The sequence below is a fragment of the Pantherophis guttatus genome, chromosome 13, assembly GCF_059756535.1.
Source record: "Pantherophis guttatus breed Tessera chromosome 13, ASM5975653v1, whole genome shotgun sequence".
In the NCBI taxonomy this organism is placed as follows: domain Eukaryota; kingdom Metazoa; phylum Chordata; class Lepidosauria; order Squamata; family Colubridae; genus Pantherophis; species Pantherophis guttatus.
The window spans coordinates 8,888,519-8,908,411 of NC_142075.1; the positions used below are offsets into that span (position 1 = coordinate 8,888,519).

Genomic DNA, 19,893 nt, shown 5'->3' on the forward strand with positions numbered 1-19,893 from the left:
AACTGAGATTTTATCTTCCCACCTCACTGGAGTTATCCACTTTGAAACTTTGCACCCAATTTCTATTAATCTGCAGCCATGAGGAAGTAACTCTGCCTATTTCCACACATCCTGTTCCCAAATACATCAAATTACACTGTGATCCATAAAACCTGGTAGGTTTTTTTTTTTCTTTTCTTCCTGATATTTTCAAGGGGCAAAGAGATATCCCTCAATCACTTCCTCCTCTTCTCCTCTCCAAACCACTTGCAAGAAATCAAAACAGTACATTTCACTCCAGGACTGGTCACTGATTCTTCAAATGAGCATTACCAAGACTGGGAAAGAAGGAATAAGTTAGAAATTGAAAACTTAAAAGAGTTCTACCTGTCTTTCAAATTGCATTCTGGGTTGAGCGGCGAGTTCAGTAATAAACCAGCTAGCCCAAGGGTCGGCAACCCGCAGCTCTGGAGCCGCGTGTGGCTCTTTCATCCCTCTGCTGCGGCTCCCTGTCACCAGTTGACTCTACAATTGATAGGGCTTTTGGTTAGGATAGGTAGAGGAAAAAGGATGCTGTGCTAGGAGGAGACTCTATGGTGGGGGAACCGGACTTCTGGTCAACAGAGGAAAAAGGACGCCATGCTAGGAGGAGACTCTATGGTGGGGGAACCAACTTCCAGTCGGCAGAGGAAAAAGGACGCCGTGCTAGGAGACTCTATGGTGGGGGAACCAGACTTCTGGTCAACAAAGGAAAATGGACGCCATGCTAGGAGGAGACTCTAAGGTGGGGGAACTGGACTTCTGGTCAGCTCCAGAATTGAATGGGGGGCTTCCGGTTAGGCTTTGTGGCTCTTTGAGTGTTTAAGGTTGCCGACCCCTGAGCTAGCCTTTAAGTAAAACAAGTAAAATTGGACAGTGTTTCTGGGCTGCAACATATTCTTAGTAATCTTCATTTATTTTTATCATTTGTTAAGAGTTATATCTCGCTTTTTCTTCAGAAGCTCACATTGTCTCCAACTTGTATCTTATCGTATTTGTATCCTCACATCATCCTACTTGGGAGGTGAATATAACTACTCGGGTGTAAGGTGCAAGGGATCAGGACCATATGTCAAGTTGCAATTCAAAACAGATTTATCGCTCAAGCCTACACACAAAAATGTAGTCAACTACAGCACTGAATTGGACTTGAGATTTTGTGACAACATAATGACTCCAAACTGCTATCGCACTTAACTCCACCCCTAGCTCTGTTTGCTCTTCTCCTACAGACTTGGACATCAGAGAAGAAATGGACCAGAAATCCCTCAAATCAAAGTCAACACATTACACTAAGGACACCTAGGGCACAGCCATCACAACTCCTTCAACCTCCTTCCAAAAACACTGCTGTTCTAATTGAAATTTTGCTTTCTAACAGAAGTTTGTCTACTTTTCTTCCCATTAGAAAGCAAATTTCAGTTTGGCCCGTGTCTCCGGAAAGAGGTTGAAGGAGTTGTGAGAGAAGTTACGTCTACTTCTCTTTTTACTAAAAGACAAAGAAACAACCCTGCCAAGTTTCTTATGAAAAAATTGACATTTGGGACTGGTTGTACTCTACCTGTAAAAACTTATTTTGTCGTGCCACATTGTGTGCAGTTTCTGCTGCTTGTTTGTCAGCCAAGTCTTCGCAGAACAATTGGGAGGGAAAATAAATCATCTACATCAGGGGCCGTGGCGGGATTCAGCCGGTTCGCACCACTTCGGGAGAACCGGTTGTTAACTTTCTGAGCAGTTTGGTGAGCTGGTTGTTGGAAGAGAACCGGTTGTTAAATTATTTGAATCCCACCACTGATCAGGGGTGTTAAACTCTATTTCATTGAGGGCCACATCAGGGTTGTGTTTGACCTGGTGGGGCCAGAGTGGGCGTGGCCAGGATGGGTGTGGCCAGCTCGACATCACTCATGTTGGGTGTGCCGGTGATGCCCCAAGCGCTTTGCCAGAGAAAGTGAAGTCCCGAGGTTGTCAGCACTTCAAGCTGCATTTACTCTAGTGCTGACATAAGAAGGAGAAGTGGAGGCGTCTGGAAAAGGACGTTTGACTTTTCACTTACTTATTTTCCGTGGAGATAATATCCCCTAGGACAGTGATGGCTAACCTTTTTGCTGTCGCGTGCCAAAAGCGGGAGGAGCACAGGGGGGTTGCGCGTGTGCGTGCCCACATCCATAATCCAATGCGGCCTGCCCCCTGTGCATGCACACATGACCCCCCCTCCGTGCAACCCCTGCTTTTGGCATGCGATGGTCTGGTGGGTCCAGTAGACCTGTTTTTTGCCCTCCCCAGGCTCCAGAGGCTTTCTTGGAATCTGGGGAGGGCGAAAACTGCCTCCCCCCCCCCGGAGGCCCTCCGGAGACTGGAAACGGCCTGTTTCCCGACTTCTGGTGGGCCCAGAAGGCCTGAAAATCAGCTGGCTGGCGCACGCATGGGGGAAGGATACTGCAAAAATCTCCATTCCCACCCAACTCCTGAGAGAAGGATATTGCAAAATCCCCATTCCCACCCCACTCCTGGGAGAAGGATATTGCAAAATCTCCATTCCCACCTCACTCTGGGGCCAGCCAGAGGTGGTATTTGCCAGTTCTCCAAACTACTCAAAATTTCCGCTACCGGTTCTTCAGAACCTGTTAGAACCTGCTGGATTTCACCCCTGAAGAAAAGTCCCTGCAAAAATTAAGTGGCTCCAGTGCGCGCTGGAGCTGACCTAGGGCAATGCTCACGTGCCCACAGATATGGCTCCACGTGCCACCTGTGGCACCGGTGCCATAGGTTCGCCATCACGGCCCTAGGAGATGGATTGGGAGGGGGGAAATTCCTTTGAGTTGGAGCGGTAGATTAGGGGTAGAATGACTTGGAAGATGGCCAATGAGTGCAGGGGAGTGGGGAACGGAAAGGGAGGGGGTTTGGGTCTGGAAGTCAGTGTTGGCTTCGATGGAGTCGGATTTTAGAATGTTGTGCTTAATAAATAGGAGTTTTCCTTCAAAGACTTTGTTTGAAATGCAATTTATTTGAGACGACCTCGAAACCTGACAGAGGTCCATTTTCAGCTGCGACGGTCTCCTGCAACCCTCTGCCAGAGAAAATGAACCTTGGGAGTGCCATTTTCGCTGGCAGAAGCACCGCAAGCCGGTCCTTCATTGTTTCCAGGGCGCCGCATGGGCCAGATCTAAGCACCCTGTGTGCCGGATCCGGTCCCCGAGCCTTGAGTTTGACACCCTTGATCTACATAAAATGCAAACATTGCTGCTCATGTATATTTTCTCTTTCAAGTACAGGGTTGCTATTTGAGATATTTTTACTACAGAATAAAAATGCACCAGAAAGGCCCACTTAGTGGCTTACAAATACCAGCATTAAAATAAACTTGTCAGCGAGGTCCGTGATCCAGAAAGCATGGCACACAAGGAAACAGTGCCGCAGAGGGAAGAGGGAAAACAATTTTGGTGGGGGGTGGCGATGAGGAGAACATTAAAAAAGGGAAGACTTTAAGATGTAATAACCTTAAAATGTCATGGTGCAGATCAGAATGTTAATTTCACCCGCTGGGTTATATTTTGCTTTATATTTCTGATCCTGACCTCAGCTTAACTAGGATATTGGCAAAGAGCACGCTCAGTCAAGTTAAGATTTGCCCACAGTCTGCCTTCTAAATGAAAATCAGATCCAGGTATTTCCTCCCTACAATGGATTTTAGACCAATGTTGCAAGAAAGGCACCTGGAGGGAAGTTTTTTCTTCAAAAAAAAAAAATTAGTCATCTGGAATTTATCACCTTGAGCTATGCAAGGATAGCTTTAAACCAACAGAAGAAGGCAAGAGATATTTGAATGTCCTGATAGAAATACTAATTTAGAAACATCCAACTTCATAGCACAAACCTTAGACAATAGTTTGGTGATTAACTATTAATAGAATAGAATAGAATAGAATAGAATAGAATAGAATAGAATAGAATAGAATAGAATAGAATAGAATAGAATAGAATAGAATAGAATAGAATTCTTTATTGGCCAAGTGTGATTGGACACACAAGGAATTTATCTTTGGTGCATACACTCTCAGTGTATATAAAAGAAAAGATACGTTCATCAAGAATCATAACTTACAACACTTAATCATAGTCATAGGGAACAAATAAGCAATCAGGAAACAATATCAATATAAATCATAAGGATACAAGCAACAAAGTTACAGTCATGCATAAGTGGGAGGAGATGAGTGACAGAAACGATGAGAAGATTAATGGTAATGCAGATTTAGTACCTAGTTTGACAGTGTTTTTATTTATTGGCCAAGTGTGGTTGGACACACAAGGAATTTGTCATTGGGGCATATGCTCTCAGTGTACATAAAAAGAAAAGATACATTCGTCAAGAATCATAAGGTACAACACTTAGTGATAGTCATAGGGTACAAATAAGCAATCAAATCATATTAGGGAACAATCAATATAAATCGTAAGGATACGGCAACAAGTTACAGTCATACAGTCATAAGTGGGAGGAGATGGGTGGTGGGAACGATGAGAAGATTAATAGTAGTGCAGACTTAGTAAATAGTTTGACAGTGTTGAGGGAATTATTTGTTTAGCAGAGGGATGGAGTTTGGGAAAAAACTGTCCTTGTGTCTAGTTGTTCTGGTGTGCAGTGCCCTATAGCGTCTTTTTGAGGGTAGGAGTTGAAACAGTTTATGCCCAGGATGTGAGGGGTCTGTAAATATTTTCACAGCCCTCTTTTTGACTGGTGCAGTATACAGATCCTCCATGGAAGGCAGGTTGGTAGCCCTTTTTTTTTCTGCAGTTCTAATTATCCTCTGAAGTCTGTGTCTGTCTTGTTGGGTTGCAGAACCAAACCAGGCAGTTATAGAGGTGCAGATGACAAACTCCATAATTCAGACGTTATATGTTATGGATGAGCCCTGGTGGCGCAGCAGACTAAAGCACTGTTATTAACATCAGCTGCCTGCAATTGCTGCAAGTTCAAATCTCACCAGGCTCAAGGTTGACTCAGCCTTCCATCCTTTCTAAGGTAGGTAAAATGAGGACCCAGTTGTGGGGGCAATAAACTGACTTTGTATAAAATATACAAAAGTATGAAGACTATTGCTTAACGCATTGTAAGCCGCCCTGAGTCTCCGGAGAAGGGCGGCATATAAATCAAATAAAAAAAATAAATAAAAAAAATTAAGGAACTCTTGCTCTTCCTGACATTTTTTATCTTTAAATCAGATTTGGCCCTTCGAAAGAATACAGGCAGTCCTTGACTTATGACAACAATTGAGCCCAAGATTTCTCTTTTTAAGCGAGACATTTGTTAAGCGAGTTTTTGCCGCATTTTATGACCTGTCTTGCCACCGTTGTTAAGTGAATCACTGCAGTGGATAGGTTAGTAACACGGTTGTTAAGTGAATCTGGGTTCCCCCATTGAATTTGCTTGTAAGAAGGTCACAAAAAGGGGATCACGTGACCTTGGGACACAGCCGTCGTAAATATGAACCAATTGCGAAGCGTCTGAATTTCGATCACGTGACCGTGGGGATGCTGCACAGGTTGTAACTGTGGGAAACAGACATAAGTCACTTTTTCAGTGCCGTCACTAAAGGAACTGTTGTAAGCCAAGGACTGCCTGTATAATATTGTCCACATACAAGATCAAAGTCAAAGGTTCAGCACATGACCCCAAAACTGCAGAAAGATGTCGAAAAGGTATTTGGAAAAGGAATAAGAGCCTTGGTGGCGCAGCAGACTAAAGCACTGTTAAGTAACACCAGCTGCCTGCAATTACTGCGAGTTCAAATCTCACCAGGCTCAAGGTTGACTCAGCCTTCCAATCCTTCCGAGGTAGGTAAAATGAGGACCTGGATTGTGGGGGCAATAAACTGACTTTGTATAAAAAAAGAACACCGCTTGGCGGGGGGGCGAAAGCCCTACTAAGCAGGTATATACAAAAATATGAAGGCTATTGCTTAACGCATTGTAAGCCGCCCTGAGTCCCCAGAAAAGGGCGGCATATAAATCGAACCAATAAAATAATAATAAATAAATAAGGAAACAGGTGTGAGCAGATAATCTTCCCTAGAAACACTTTCTACAGAGAGTAATTTTAATAATGGGAGGAGAGAAAGTGATTCAACTCTGTCCTAGATTCTCAGCAACTGCATTCTTTGGGACTTCTGTTCCCATGATTTGAGGACTGAACCTCTCTTCTCTCTTTTGCATCAATCTAGAATAGAATGGAATAACAAGACTTGGGAGGGGCCTTGGAGGTCTTCTAGTCCAACCCCTTGCTTAGGCAGGAAACCCTACACCACTTCAGACAAATGGTTGTCCAATCTCTTCTTAAAAACTTCCAGTGTTGGAGCATTCACAACTTCTGCAGGCAAGTTGTTCCACTGATTAATTAAATTCACTAAACAGCTTGGAGACCAATGGAGAATAAGTCTCTTTCCTGCTATCTTGGGTGGCATGGAATGCAGAAAACAAAAAGGATTCACTGAGAATCAGGAGCAACTCGGGATGAGACCAAATATCAGTTAAGAATCCAGAAGACAACACTATAGTCATTCATATCCACCAAAGGACATTTAGATTAGATTAACAGAGTTGGAAGGGATCTTGTAGGTCATCTAGTCCAACCCCCTGCCCAAGCAGGAGACCCTACACCATTTCAGTCCAGTCTCTTCTTGAAAGCTTCCAGTGATGAAGCTCCCACAACTTCTGAAGGCAACTTCTATTCCATTGGTGGATTGTTCTCACTATCAAAAAATTTCTCCTTATTTCTAGGTTGAATCTTTCCTTCTTCAGTTTCCATCCATTATTCCTTGTCTGGCCTTTGGGTGCTTTGGAGAATAGCTTGACCCCCTCCTCTCTGTGGCAGCTTCTCAAATATTGGAAGACTGCTATCCTGTCTCCCCTGGTCCTTCTCTTCACTAGACTAGCCATGCCCAGTTTCTGTAACCGTTCTTCATATGTTTTAGTCTCCAGTCCCCTCATCATCTTGGTTGCTCTTCTCTGCACTTTTTCTAGCGTCTCAACATCTTTTTTGTTTATTTATTTGTTTTAATTTGTATTAAATTTGTATTATAGTGTGGTGACCAAAACTGGATGCAGTATTCTAATATTCATCAAGAGAGCATTTTCCATCCCATTGCAGGAGAGAGAAGATGGTTTAAACCATTGCATTAAACCATGGTTGGGTTCATAAAACCCAATTTAGAGTCTTGGGCATTAAAAGGTGACCTCTTCTGTTGATTGTGCTAATCTATGATTTCATCCTGGTTTTCCAGATTGTATTGCATTTGCAAAGACAAAGCGTTCACTTAGAGCTTACCAACCATTAAGAGCTGGATTCTGAGAATACATTAACCCCAAAACCATATTTTTTTTAAAAAAAACAAACATTATGGTTCAAAGAAATGTGTGAATTCAGCCCAGGTTTTGCATAATCAAGTTAGTTAGAAGAAGCTTTAAGAGCCTCCTCTGTCTCAGCTCTCATAATCTGCAAGATCAAAAATGTTTTCCTTTTCCAGTTGAAATAATCCTATCCAGCAAAAATGTTAGCCAATATTTGGGAGTCAGAAACTTGTCTGCCAGCAACCTTGCTTGATGAGGGTTGCAATTAATGTGCCTTGAACGACAAATGGTTTTCACAACACTTGACTGTATTATGGAACTAGATGGAATTGTTTACAATTTGAACTGCCCATAATTGAAAATAATTACATAACAACATACAATTGAAGGAAGAAACTGTGCCTTACAGTCTTTGGAAATTTCCTTTTCTCCCTTGGCGAGATTTCTATCTCGTCTTATGAGGAACGGTTGCAGGAATTGGGTATGTCACCACAAGTGATATCATAGTGTAGGAAGTTAGCACCCACCCCTTTCCTAGAGCAATGAAATATTTTGGGAAATATTAAAAGGCAGAATATTATGTTTCCCTGGATGAGAAATGGAGAAGCATGTTTTAAAGACGGAGCAGCTCCCATCTTCCTGCCCCCACCCTTTGTCAATGGGCCAGAGGCAGAAACTCAATCTTTGTCAATGGACCATCATCTGCAACACAATAGGACCCATCTAGCAACAGAAACTCACCACATGGCAACTGGGAAGATTACATCAGCCAGCAAGGCTAGCTAAGACCCCCACCCCCTGGGAGTCTGACAACCAATCAGGATACTCTTTCGGGGCCCCAGGAAGTTCAAAGCCAGAGAGGGCATAAAACCCGGGGGCTCACTGTGCCTCATCCCCTCTTCTGTTCAGGAACTCAAGACATGTGATCCTGTCCACCATTAAACCATCTTTCCAAGCAGTCTCCATGTTTCCAGTGTCTTTTTCCCCACTTGGAGCTGAACCCAGAAGGATATTTCTTCTAACAATAGCGCTCTTCCAATATCTCAGGGGCTGCCACAAAAAAGAGGGGGTCAACCTATTCTCCAAAGCACCAGAAGGCAAGACAAGAAGCAATTGGTAGAAACTAATCAGTGAGCGAATTTTGGCCACCTAATGAGAAGGAGAAGAGCTTAATGCTAGGAACGATTGAGGGCAAAAGAAGAAGGGGATGGCAGAGAACGAGGTGGCTGGATGGAGTCACTAAAGCAATCGGCATGAGCTTAAATGGACTCCGGGGGATGGTAGAGGACAGGAAAGCATGGAGGAACGTTGTCCATGGGGTCGCGATGGGTCAGACATGACTTCTCGACTAACAACAACAAATCAGTGAGAGAAGCAACCTAGAACTAAGGAGAAATTTCCTGAGAGTTAGAACAATTAATCAGTGGAACAACTTGCCTCCAGAAGTTGTGGGTGCTTCAACATTGGAGGTTTTTAAGTAGAAATTGGACAACCATTTGTATGAAATGGTATAGGGCCGGGATGGTGAACCTATGGCACGCGTGCCGAAAGTGGCACACAGAGCCATCTCTCCAGGTCCGCCAGCTGTCACCCATTGCTCTTTCGGGTTGTGTACCGGCCAGCTGGTCTTCACATACACATGCACGCCAGAAACTGGAAGAAACCAGAAATCAGTGCGCATGTGCACACCGGAAACCAGAAGCTCAGCTTCCCGGCGCACACGATTTAACTCCTCTCGAAATGCAGAAGACCCTAATTCGTTCGGAAATAGGTTCCAATGGGAAACAACTTTGATCAAAGAAGCTTTTCCTAACATTCAGTCAAAATCTGCATTTGGGCAGTTTCAGATTATTATTAGGTCTGACACTCCTGACCTTCTCTTCTGTGGAACTCTTTTAGTTTCCTTTCTCAAAACTAATTGTTTCTACTTCCCTCAGTCTCTGTATATTTTCCAATAGGGGTAGTGTGTTGTTTTCCTGGGGTCTAAGGGAGAACAGAATAATATAATAACAGACTTGGGAAACACCTTGGAGCAGGGGTCCCCAACCTTTCAGACTTCAGGGACCACTAAATTCATAATTTTAAATCTCATGGACCACTAATATTTTCTGCCTAATGAATGGCTGGGTGAGCGTGGCTAGGTGGTCATGTGATTGGGTGGGTGTGGCCACTTCGATGTCACTCATGTCAAGGGGTGCCTCGCTGGCCTCTACTCACCCCTCGCCTCCGAGCCACTTCTCGCCTCCCCGCCCGGGCTCCTTAGGCCCCCTACAGAAAGCAGTTGTTGGAGCTAAGCAGCCACCATGAGAAAGAGTTGGCAAAACAGCTGGCTCAGTTCAAATTGGATCTGGCCAAGAAGGAGGCTCAGCAGAAGTACCTCACTGAGGGCTAGGAGTATAGGCTTTCCAAGCAGAGGGAAGACCTGCAGGAGTGCAAGGCCAGGTACCGGCGTCTGGAGACTCAGCGGGCTGAGATGGTCAGCCAGTTCCAGGCCATGATGCAGTCCCATTGGAACATGGTCCTCCGGCTCTTCGCCACCAGCGGCACTTTCCTCCAGCCTTCGCTCAAAGCCCCACACCAGGAGGCCGAAGCAGATCCCAAGTCAGAATTTCGGGCCCCCTCCGACCCGCACAAAGAGACCCTAAAGGGGGAGACTCTCTGCAGCAACACAAACGTTCATTGCACGTATCCAGCCCAGGGGCCGTAGTTTGAGGACCCCTGATTTAGTGCAATATAAAAAATGCAAATAATTTTTCTGCGGACCAGCAAAATTTTCTCGCGGACCACCAGTGGCCCAACCCCCCCCCTTAAGCAGGAGACCCTATACTATTCCAGACAGGGTATTCCATTCCACACCATTGCAAACATGGCAGAGATCTATTTATAGGTACGTACAAACGCAACTTAAAAACATCTTTTTGCCATCAAAGCACTACTACGCCATTGGGCTTGCCTCCTAGTGGCTCATCAGCATTTCAGTTTTAAATGCTGGGCCCAGAACTGATCTGACCACCGCAGAGGACAGTGAAAGTACTGTTGCTGGTGATTTGGCCGTAAAACAACTTAGTGACATGACTTAAAATTATTGCTAATTTTACTCCAATTCACTCTACGGGGAACTACCTTCGAATATTATCTGGAAATCATTGCTGTATAGCGAAAATATCTTTTCAGTGGGCCTTAGATCTTTCATCACTTGGTTTCCCTTGATAAATCAAAGTGCTGTGAGTTATCTAAGGATCTGCTATGAGGTTACTTCACTATCTTAAGACTTTCTCTTCTAACTATGATCAACCTATTCTTCTCAGAAGAGCTTGCTTTTGGTTCTCAACCTGCGTGAGGTTAAGAGAACGTAAAACTGGAGACTGATCTTCCCTCTGATGGAACATTTGATCCCCACTGCTCCTTTTGCAACCACCCAATAAATAATGTTTAATTCAGTGTTACCGGCCTTAGCAACTTTTTAAGATGTGTGGAATTTCCCAGCCAGCATGCTGACTAGGAGAATTGTGGGACGCTACCCAGCTGGAATCATCAACTGGACTGTGGCTGAACTGGAAAACCTGGACCGGAAAATGTGCAAACTTTTAAATATGTACCACACTTTACATCCACGAAGTGACACCGACAGGTTGTACCTGCCAAGAAGAATAGGGGGCAGAGGGCTATTGCAAATCCATCAAACTGTAGAAGAAGAAAAATGACATTTGAATGATCATGTGAACCAAAGCACAGAAAGATTGCTGCAGGCTGTGAAAACGGAGAACATTATAAAAACAACAGAAACAAAGGCAGAATATAAGGGAAAACGGTTGGATGACAGATTAAATGGATGGAAAACCAAAGCTTTGCATGGACAGCACTTGAAAAATATTGAAGGAAAGTGTGATAACAACTTGACATGGGCATGGCTTAAGAGAGGAACCATCAAGAAAGAAACAGAAGGTTTAATACTCTCCGCTCAAGAACAAGCACTACAAACAAGAGCCTTGGTACTACAGTGGTTTAAAGCACCCTGTTATTAACACAGCTGCCTGCAATTTACTGCTGGTTCGAATCTTGCCAAGGCTCAAGGTTGACTCAGCCTTCCATCCTTTCTAAGGTAGGTGAAATGAGGACCCAGTTTGTGGGGGCAATAAGCTGACTTTGTATAAATATACAAAAGTATGAAGGCTATTGCTTAACACATTGTAAGCCGCCCTGAGTCTCCGGAGAAGGGCGGCATATAAATCAAATAAAAAAAAAAAAAACTAAGGCCATGAAAGCGAAGATACAAAAATCCACCAACAATCCAAACTGCCGACTTTGCAACGACAAAGTTGAAACTGTTTCACACTTAATACGTGAGTGCAGCAAAATCACACAAACTGATTACAAAGCTAGACATGATCGAGTTGCTAAATTAGCCCACTGGTCATTATGTAAAAAATACGACATACCTGTATCCGAAAAGCCATGGGAACACAAAGTAGAAAAAGACAGTGAAGATCTTGTGGGACTTTCGAATACAGACGGATCGTCATTTGGAACATAACACGCCAGATATCACGGTTGTTGAGGGCCGAAGTTTATTGATATTGCTGTACCAGGAGATGCCAGAGTCGAAGAAAAAGAACTGGAAAAAATCACGAAATATCGCAACCTAGCCATCGAAACTACACGGCTATGGATGAAACATATAACAGTGATACCCATTGTCATCAGGGCACTTGGTACCATGTCCAAAAATTTTACAAAACAGATCAAGAAATTGCAGCCTCCTACAATAATACCAGCGGAACTGCAAAAAACTGCGCTACTCAGAACATCATATATTCTAAGAAGATACTTGGTCGATACTTAGGACTCTGGCAGCAACCCGTATCAATAAATAAATAAATAAAAATACAATTTACCTGTAACCAAAAACTCATGGGAACATAAAGTGGAAAAAGTTATAGAAAATGAGAAGGTGAAGATCTTGTGGGACTTTCGAATACAGACGGATCGTTCATTTGGAACACAACACGCCAAATATCACAGTTGTCGAAAATTGAAACGTACAATTTATTGACATCACTGTACCAGGAGACACCAGAGTCAAAGAAAAAGAACTGGAAAAAAATCATGAAATATCTCGACCTGGCCATCGAAACTACATGGCTATGGATGAAACATGTCACAGTGATACCCATTGTCATCGGGGCACTTGGTACCATGTCCAAGAATTTTACAAAACACATCAAGAAATTGCAGCTTCCTGCAATAACACCAGCGGAACTGCAAAAATCTGCACTACTCGGAACATCATATATTTTAAGAAGGTACTTGGTTGTTGTTGTTATTGTTGTTGTCGTTGTTGTTGTTGTTGTTGTTATAGGCAGATTCATATAACATGCCCAACGATGTTTATCTAAACTTCAAATTCAGACGTTCTGCAGAAACGCAACTCTTCCCCTCCAGGATGCAAGGACAGTGGAGTTTTTTTTTTCTCAACCTTGGCAGTTTTAAGCATGCTGGCTGGGGAATTCTGGGAGTTGAAGTTCACACATCTTAAAAGTTGCCAAGGTTGAGAAACACCGGCCCAGAAGATACGAATGGCGCAAGCTTCCACCACAGCCGGTTCTCGAGAAAAACTAATTTCCTTACAAAACTCTTCACCCTAGAGGCGTAACTTGATCATAAACACTTATTACGCAACAGGCTGATCTAAGGAAATTCACCTCTCCTAAGCAAACAGTTTCAGTACAGTATCCGGTCAACCAAAAATGCTAAGAAGGTGGGCAGCGGAGGAAGAGGGGACGAGAAAGATGCTTGCCCCAAGTTGGAAACTCCTGAGGAATTCAGATACGGCTTGTCTTTGCACTTGTGCATTATCTACAAGGGTGAAAATTGCCACGCCTGCACTTGCAGCCTGGGTTAATCTTAACCATGGTTGATTAATTTGTGATTCAATGCATCACGCAAACCCAGGAAAAATAAAGCGTCTTTGTGCAGAGAAGAGCAACAAAGATGATGAGGGGACTGGAGGCTAAAACATATGAAGTACGGTTGCAGTTTGTTATTGTTAGTTGCGAAGTCATGTCTGACCCATCGTGGCCCCATGGACAACGTTCCTCCAGGCCTTCCTGTCCTCTACCATCCTCTGGAGTCCATTTAAGCTCACGCCGACTGCTTCAGTGATTCCATCCAGCCACCTTGTTTTCTGTCGTCCCCTTTCTTCTTTTGCCCTCAATCGTTCCCAGCATTAGTCTAATGAAAAGAAGGACTAGGGGTGACATGATAGCTGTGTTCCAATACTTAGGGGCTGCCACAAAGAAGAACTATTCTTCAAAGCACCTGAGGGCAGGGCAAGAAGCAATGGATGGAAACTAATCAAGGAGGGAAGCAACTTAGAACTAAGGAGGAATTTCCTAACAGTGAGAAGAATCAACCAGTGGCATGGCTTGCTGAAGAATGGAAAAAGCTTCTTGAATGAAAAGCAAAACATCTTCAAGGAAAAACAAAGTCCAGTTGCCTTTTGAGAAAGCACCTCTGGGGACTTGCCTTCAGAAGTTGTGGATGCTCCATTACTGGAGATTTTTCATTTATTTATTTATTTATATGCCGCCCTTCTCCAGAGACTCAGGGCGGCTTACAGTGTGTTAAGCAATAGCCTTCATACTTTTGTATATTTATACAAAGTCAGCTTATTGCCCCCACAAACTGGGTCCTCATTTTACCTACCTTAGAAAGGATGGAAGGCTGAGTCAACCTTGAGCCTGGTGAGAATTGAACTCGCAGTAATTGCAGGCAGCTGGAAGCTAAATACTACCTTTAACAGTAGCATTAGTCTGCTGCGCCACTCAGGCTCTCTCCTCTTTTCAAGAAGAGACTGAACAGTCATTTGTGCAGAATGGTATAGAGCCGTGATGGCGAACCTATGGTACGCATACCACAGGTGGCACACGGAGCCATATTGGTGGGCATGCGAGCGTTGCCCTAGCTGAGCTCCAGCACGCATGCACTTACTGGACAGCTGATTTTCGGGCCTTCTGGGACCACCGGAAGTCAGCAAATGGGCTGTTTCTGGCATCCAGGGGGCGGGGGGGAGGCTGTTTTCACCCTCCCCAGGCTCCTAGAAAGCCTCTGGAGCCTGGGGAGGGCAAAAAATATGGGCCTATCGGGTCCACCGTGCCATCACATGCCAAAAGCGGGGGGAGCATGGGGTGGTCGCGTGCACATACATGGGGGGGCAGGGCGCATAGAATTATGGGTGTGGGCACATGCACGCGCGACCACCCTGCACTCCCCCCGCTTTTGGCACGCGATGGCAAAAAGCTTAGCCATCACTGGTATAGAGTCTCCTGGATTAGGAGACCTCCAAGGTCCCTTCCAACTGTTATTGATAACATCAAGAGCCCCACACTTCAACAGTGAGCTATATTTCTCTTCTATCGATACCAGAAAAGATGTCAATTCAGTAGCCAGGTGAAGCCCGTAGTATCATCCAGGTAATACAGTGTCTTGAATGGCACAGCGTCAAGAATTCCTGTGGCTTCAGGGCCACCCTATTTCTCAAGAAATGTTTTTATTGCACTGGTAATATTATATTATATGCACAAGCCTGTTTGGGAGAGGCACCAGCATTCCAAACAAACCTGCGGAATCAACAGGAGCAGACGGAAGTACATCAGGTATGGCTCTTTATTGGACAAAGGCTTAATATCACAAAGAATGTGATAGTTGAATGTGTTGGTTGAAGCCAAGCTGTCTGTGGTCACCAGGAACAATAGGGCGGCATTGTTCAAATTCCTGAACCCCCCAACATTTCCAACCCAGCCTCAAATGCTCTCATTTTTTAAAAAAAAAGACTCTTTCAACATTTATTCTTCCAAAAATATTGAACTCTGACACATAAAGGTAAAGATTCTCCTCGTACATACGTGCTAGTCGTTTCCAACTCTAGGGGGTGCTGCTCATCTCCGTTTCAAAGCCAAAGAACCAGCGCTGTCCGAAGACGTCTCCGTGGTCATGTGGCCGGCATGGCTCAACGCCAAAGGCGCACGGAACGCTGTTCCCTTCCCACCAAAGGTGGTCCCTGTTTTTCTACTTGCATTTTTTACCTGCTTTCGAACTGCTAGGTTGACAGAAGCTGGGACAAGTAACGGGAGCTCACCCCATTATGCAGCACTAGGGATTTGAACCGCTGAACTGCCAACTTTTCGATTGACAAGCTCAGCGTCTTAGCCACTGAGCCACCACATCCCATTTGACTCATAGTACCTTCTAAATGTAGAAAAGCCTCTCATTATGGCATTGTTTTCCAGAAGTGGACAACTTGTCCCATGGTACCCACCAACACAGCCTTTGGGTAGGATGGCCTGGGGAGAGAACGTGTAACCTCTCCAGGAATTGCAGGGCTCTGAAAACATTCCTGACGAAGCCTCGATGTTCAGAAAGGGTTTCAACCCACAGGAAGGTTGCGTTCTTTGGGGGAGGTGTCGCTATCTGCATCCCTGATCTTCCTACTTTCACCATCTTGCTTACAGCCAAGTGTTTATTGGAAATGATTAATATAATCATCACGCTCCCAACGAGAGTTGGCAGGGTTAAAGCACCGCCTTCCAAAGGGCAACGTTTAGGTGTGAAAGCTGGACCATAGAAAGACTGGATGAAGAAAAATGGATTCCTTTGAAGCGTAGTGCTGGAGAAAATTGCTAAAAATGTCTCGGATCCCTAAGAAATTGTGAGCAGTAAGTGAAATAAATCCAGACTGCTGCTGAAAGCACTGATAACTGAGCTGAAGCTTAAACATTCTGGACAAATGATGCGAAGGAAAGGAAACCCTGATGCAGGAAAAATCAAAGGCAGTCAAAGGGCAGGCCAGCAGAAGACTAGATAGCAATAGCACTTAGATTTTACAGTGCTTTTACAGCCCTCTCTAAGCGGTTTACAGAGTCAGACTCTTGTCCCCAACAATCTGGGTCCTTATTTTACCCGCCTCGGAAGGATGGAAGGCTGAGTCAACCTTGAGCCAGTCAGGATTGAACTGCTGGCAGCTGGCAGAAATAGCATGCAATACTGCATTCTAACCACTGTACAGGAAGGAAGGAAGGAAGGAAGGAAGGAAGGAAGGAAGGAAGGAAGGAAGGAAGGAAGGAAGGAAGGAAGGAAGGAAGGAAGGAATAGCACTAGTACTTAGACTTATATACCGCTTTACAGCCCTCTCTAAGCGGTTTACAGAATCAGCCTGTTGCCCCCAACAATCTGGGTCCTCATTTTACCCACCTCGGAAGGATGGAAGGCTGAGTCAACCTTGAGCCTGGTGAGATTCGAACTGCCAAATTGCAGGCAGCCGGCAGTCAGCAGAAGTAGTCTGCAGTACTGCACTCTAACCACTGCGCCACCATGGCTCATGGCTTGATAACAACACTGATGACACAAGCAGAAGCTTCAAAGGACTCAGAGAAGAAATTGTCCCAGTAGACAATCTTGGCAAAATGGATGGAAACTAATCAAGGAGAAAAGCAACCTAGAACTAAGGAGAAATTTCCTAACGGTGAGAGCAATTAACCAATGGAATAACTTTGTCTGTTACAGCAAAGGTGTAAGTAAAAAGGGAGTAGGAACATACAAGTTCATAGATGGCACTTTCTTCACCATAACAAGCAGCAGAAGTTTGTCTTTGAAATGGAAAAGTCAGATCACCAGTTATCCTGCTGGTTTACAGAGACCCAACTGGCGTGTAAGTTTTGTTCACGTGAGAAAAATCTGGGGTAGGATGCAAAACTAGTTGACAAATTAGTTAGGTAGATGGCAAGTTAGTTAGTTGGTTGACAAGTTAGCTGGTTTTATTTATTTACATTTGGATTCAATTTGAACATTACTCAACTCCAGCTCTGGGCAATTTGCAAGTTATGTAAGATAAAAAAGGCAATTCAAACCCAAACAAAGTGAAATCTGAGTTGAATATACAAACAGAAGACAAAAATAACAAACACACCCAGGGGCCCCCATCTGTCCCAGCCCCAAGACCAGGGAGAACAGCCAGATCTTTAAGAGCTTTTTTAAAGGTGGGGATCTCTCTCCCTAATCCCCCCCCCAAAATGGAGAACCTCTTAGGGAGTGGAGGCTAAAACATTCAAAGGACATTTGCAGGAATGGGTATATCGAATTATGTCTAACGACATAACATAACAGTCTTCTAATACTTGAGGGGCTGCCACAAGGAATGTAACAGAATAACAGAGTTGGAAGGGACCTTGTAGGTCATCTAGTCCAACCAAGTAGGAGACCCTACCCCATTTCTGACAGATGGCAGTCCAGTCTCTTCTTGAAAGCTTCCAGTGATGAAGCTCCCACAACCTCTGAAGGCAACTTCTGTTCCATGGGTTCATGGTTCTCACTGTCAGAAAATTTCTCCTTATTTCTAGGTTGAATCTCTCCTTGGTCAGTTTCCATCCATTATTCCTTGTCTGGCCTTCAAGTGCTTTGGAAAATAAGCTGACCCCCCTCGTCTCTGTGACAGCCCCTTAAATATTGGAACACCACTATCACGTCTATCCTGGTCCTTCTCTTCACTAGACTAGCCAGGCCCAGTTCCTGCAACCGTTCTTCATATATTTTAGCCTCCAGTCCCCTAATCATCATCAGGAATATCTAATAGTCATCAGGAAGAGGGTGGTCAACCTTTCTCCAAAGCACTTGAAGGCAGAAGAAGCAGCAATGGATGGAAACTAATCAAGGAGAGAACCAACTAAGAAATAAAAAGAAATTTCCTGACAGTGAGAGCAAATAATCAGTGGAATGGCTTGTTTCCAGATGCTGAGGGTACTTCATCACTGGAGATTTTTAAGAAGAGATTAGAAAGCTATTTATCTGGAAGGGTATGATGTTTCTTTCCTGAGCAAGGGATTGGACTAGAAGACCTCCAAAGTTCCTTCCAACTCTGTTAGTTGATTAATTAAGCCTTCCCAGGATGAAGAAAATCAACAACTGGCAGATGACCTGAACGTGTTTTACTACAGCCACCTATCTCCACAATCCCCATCTCAGACACACCAACAACAGCCAAGCCTCCTACAACTGACCCCATCTCAGACACACCAACAACAGACCCATCGCATCCTGGACATATAATCTGTTTCAACTCCTACCCTCAAAACAATGCTATAGAGCACTGCACACCAGAACAACTAGACACAAGGACAGTTTTTTCCCAAACGCCATCACTCTGCTAAACAAATAATTCCCTCAACACTGTCAAACTAGTTACTAAGTCTGCATTACTACTATTAATCTTCTCATCATTCCTATCACCCATCTCCTCCCACTTATGACTATACGATTGTAACCTCATTGCTGGTATCTTTACAATTTATATTGACAGTTTCCTAATATGATTTGATTGCTTATTTGTACCCTACGACTATCACTAAGTGTTGTACCTTATAATTCTTGACGAACGTATCTTGTCTTTTTATGTACACCGAGAGCTTATGCACCAAAGACAAATTCCTTGTGGGTCCAATCACACTTGGCCAATAAAGAATTCTATTCTATTCTATTCTATTCTATTCTATTCTATTCTATTCTATTCTATTCTATTCTGTTCTGTTCTGTTCTGTTCTGTTCTGTTCTGTTCTGTTCTGTTCTGTTCTATTCTATTCTATTCTATTCTATTCTATTCTATTCCATTCCATTCCATTCCATTCCATTCCATTCCATTCACACTTCACATGATAATTGGAAAGGTCCTAAGCATGATTGCAACACGTCATCGCAAACAGACATACCAAAAAAAAAAAAAAGCTCAGGTCAATTTCTATCAAAGGAATACATGTTTCATTGTCATCTGTGGCCCCCAGTCCTGAACATGATTTAAGCAATGCAATATAACTGTAACAATGCGGTCAAATGTGTCGCTTTCCTCCTTCAGCCTCGAGATCTTTTCAGTTATCACCAATTACAGAAGGAAACCACACTTTTCGTTCCCATTGGCATAGGAGGCAGGGCCAGCACGTGCCAAGTCCATGAAACTGTACTGCCAATTGCCACGATTTCAGAGCCTGTTACGCAAACATCAAAATAGCAACCACAAAGAGTTGGAGGGCTTGCCAAGTTTTAACCAATCTCAACCCTGTGGGCTTTTGGAAATAATTTCAGGAAGAGAAAGCGAGAATGCCACAAGTTTTTTTGTGCGTGTGTTATTACCGCAGGTTTAATTTCTGCAAATCATACTTTTGTTTTATTCCTTCTGGCCTTTTTTAAATCTCCACTTTTGCAGCCTGCAAAGTAACATACAAACAGTCTCTCTCTCTCTCTCTCTCTCTCTCTCCCTCTCTGTCTCCGTCTCTCTCTCTCTCTCTCTCTCTCTCTTTCTTTTTCTCTCTCACACACACCCATGTCTGAACTGGAGCTTTCAAAGCCATAAATTAGCTGTGGCTTTTCTCCAAAGGTGCTTCGTAAATCCATCAACCTTGGCAGCCAGATGGTTGGGAAAAACCTGGATGGCTACAGGACAGGGTCAATCCGACATGCTGCTGCTTGATGCCGTGACCTTAGCAG

At 44.0% G+C, this 19,893-nt stretch overlaps 1 protein-coding gene across 3 annotated transcripts in view; it reads right to left on the reverse strand.

Moving 5' to 3' along the window:
- MCTP2 (multiple C2 and transmembrane domain containing 2) overlaps window positions 1-19,893 on the reverse strand; it is a 170,179-nt gene that overhangs the window by 145,468 nt on the left and 4,818 nt on the right. Inside the window, exon 1 of one of the 3 annotated variants that reach the window (XM_060694770.2) lies at window positions 1,580-1,730. The exons of the other annotated variants lie outside the window; for them this stretch is intronic. Coding sequence (XP_060550753.2) covers window positions 1,580-1,678 — 99 coding nt within the window. The 5' untranslated portion in view covers window positions 1,679-1,730. Of the gene's footprint in view, window positions 1-1,579; window positions 1,731-19,893 lie in introns of those variants that run through there. 3 annotated transcript variants of the gene reach the window in all.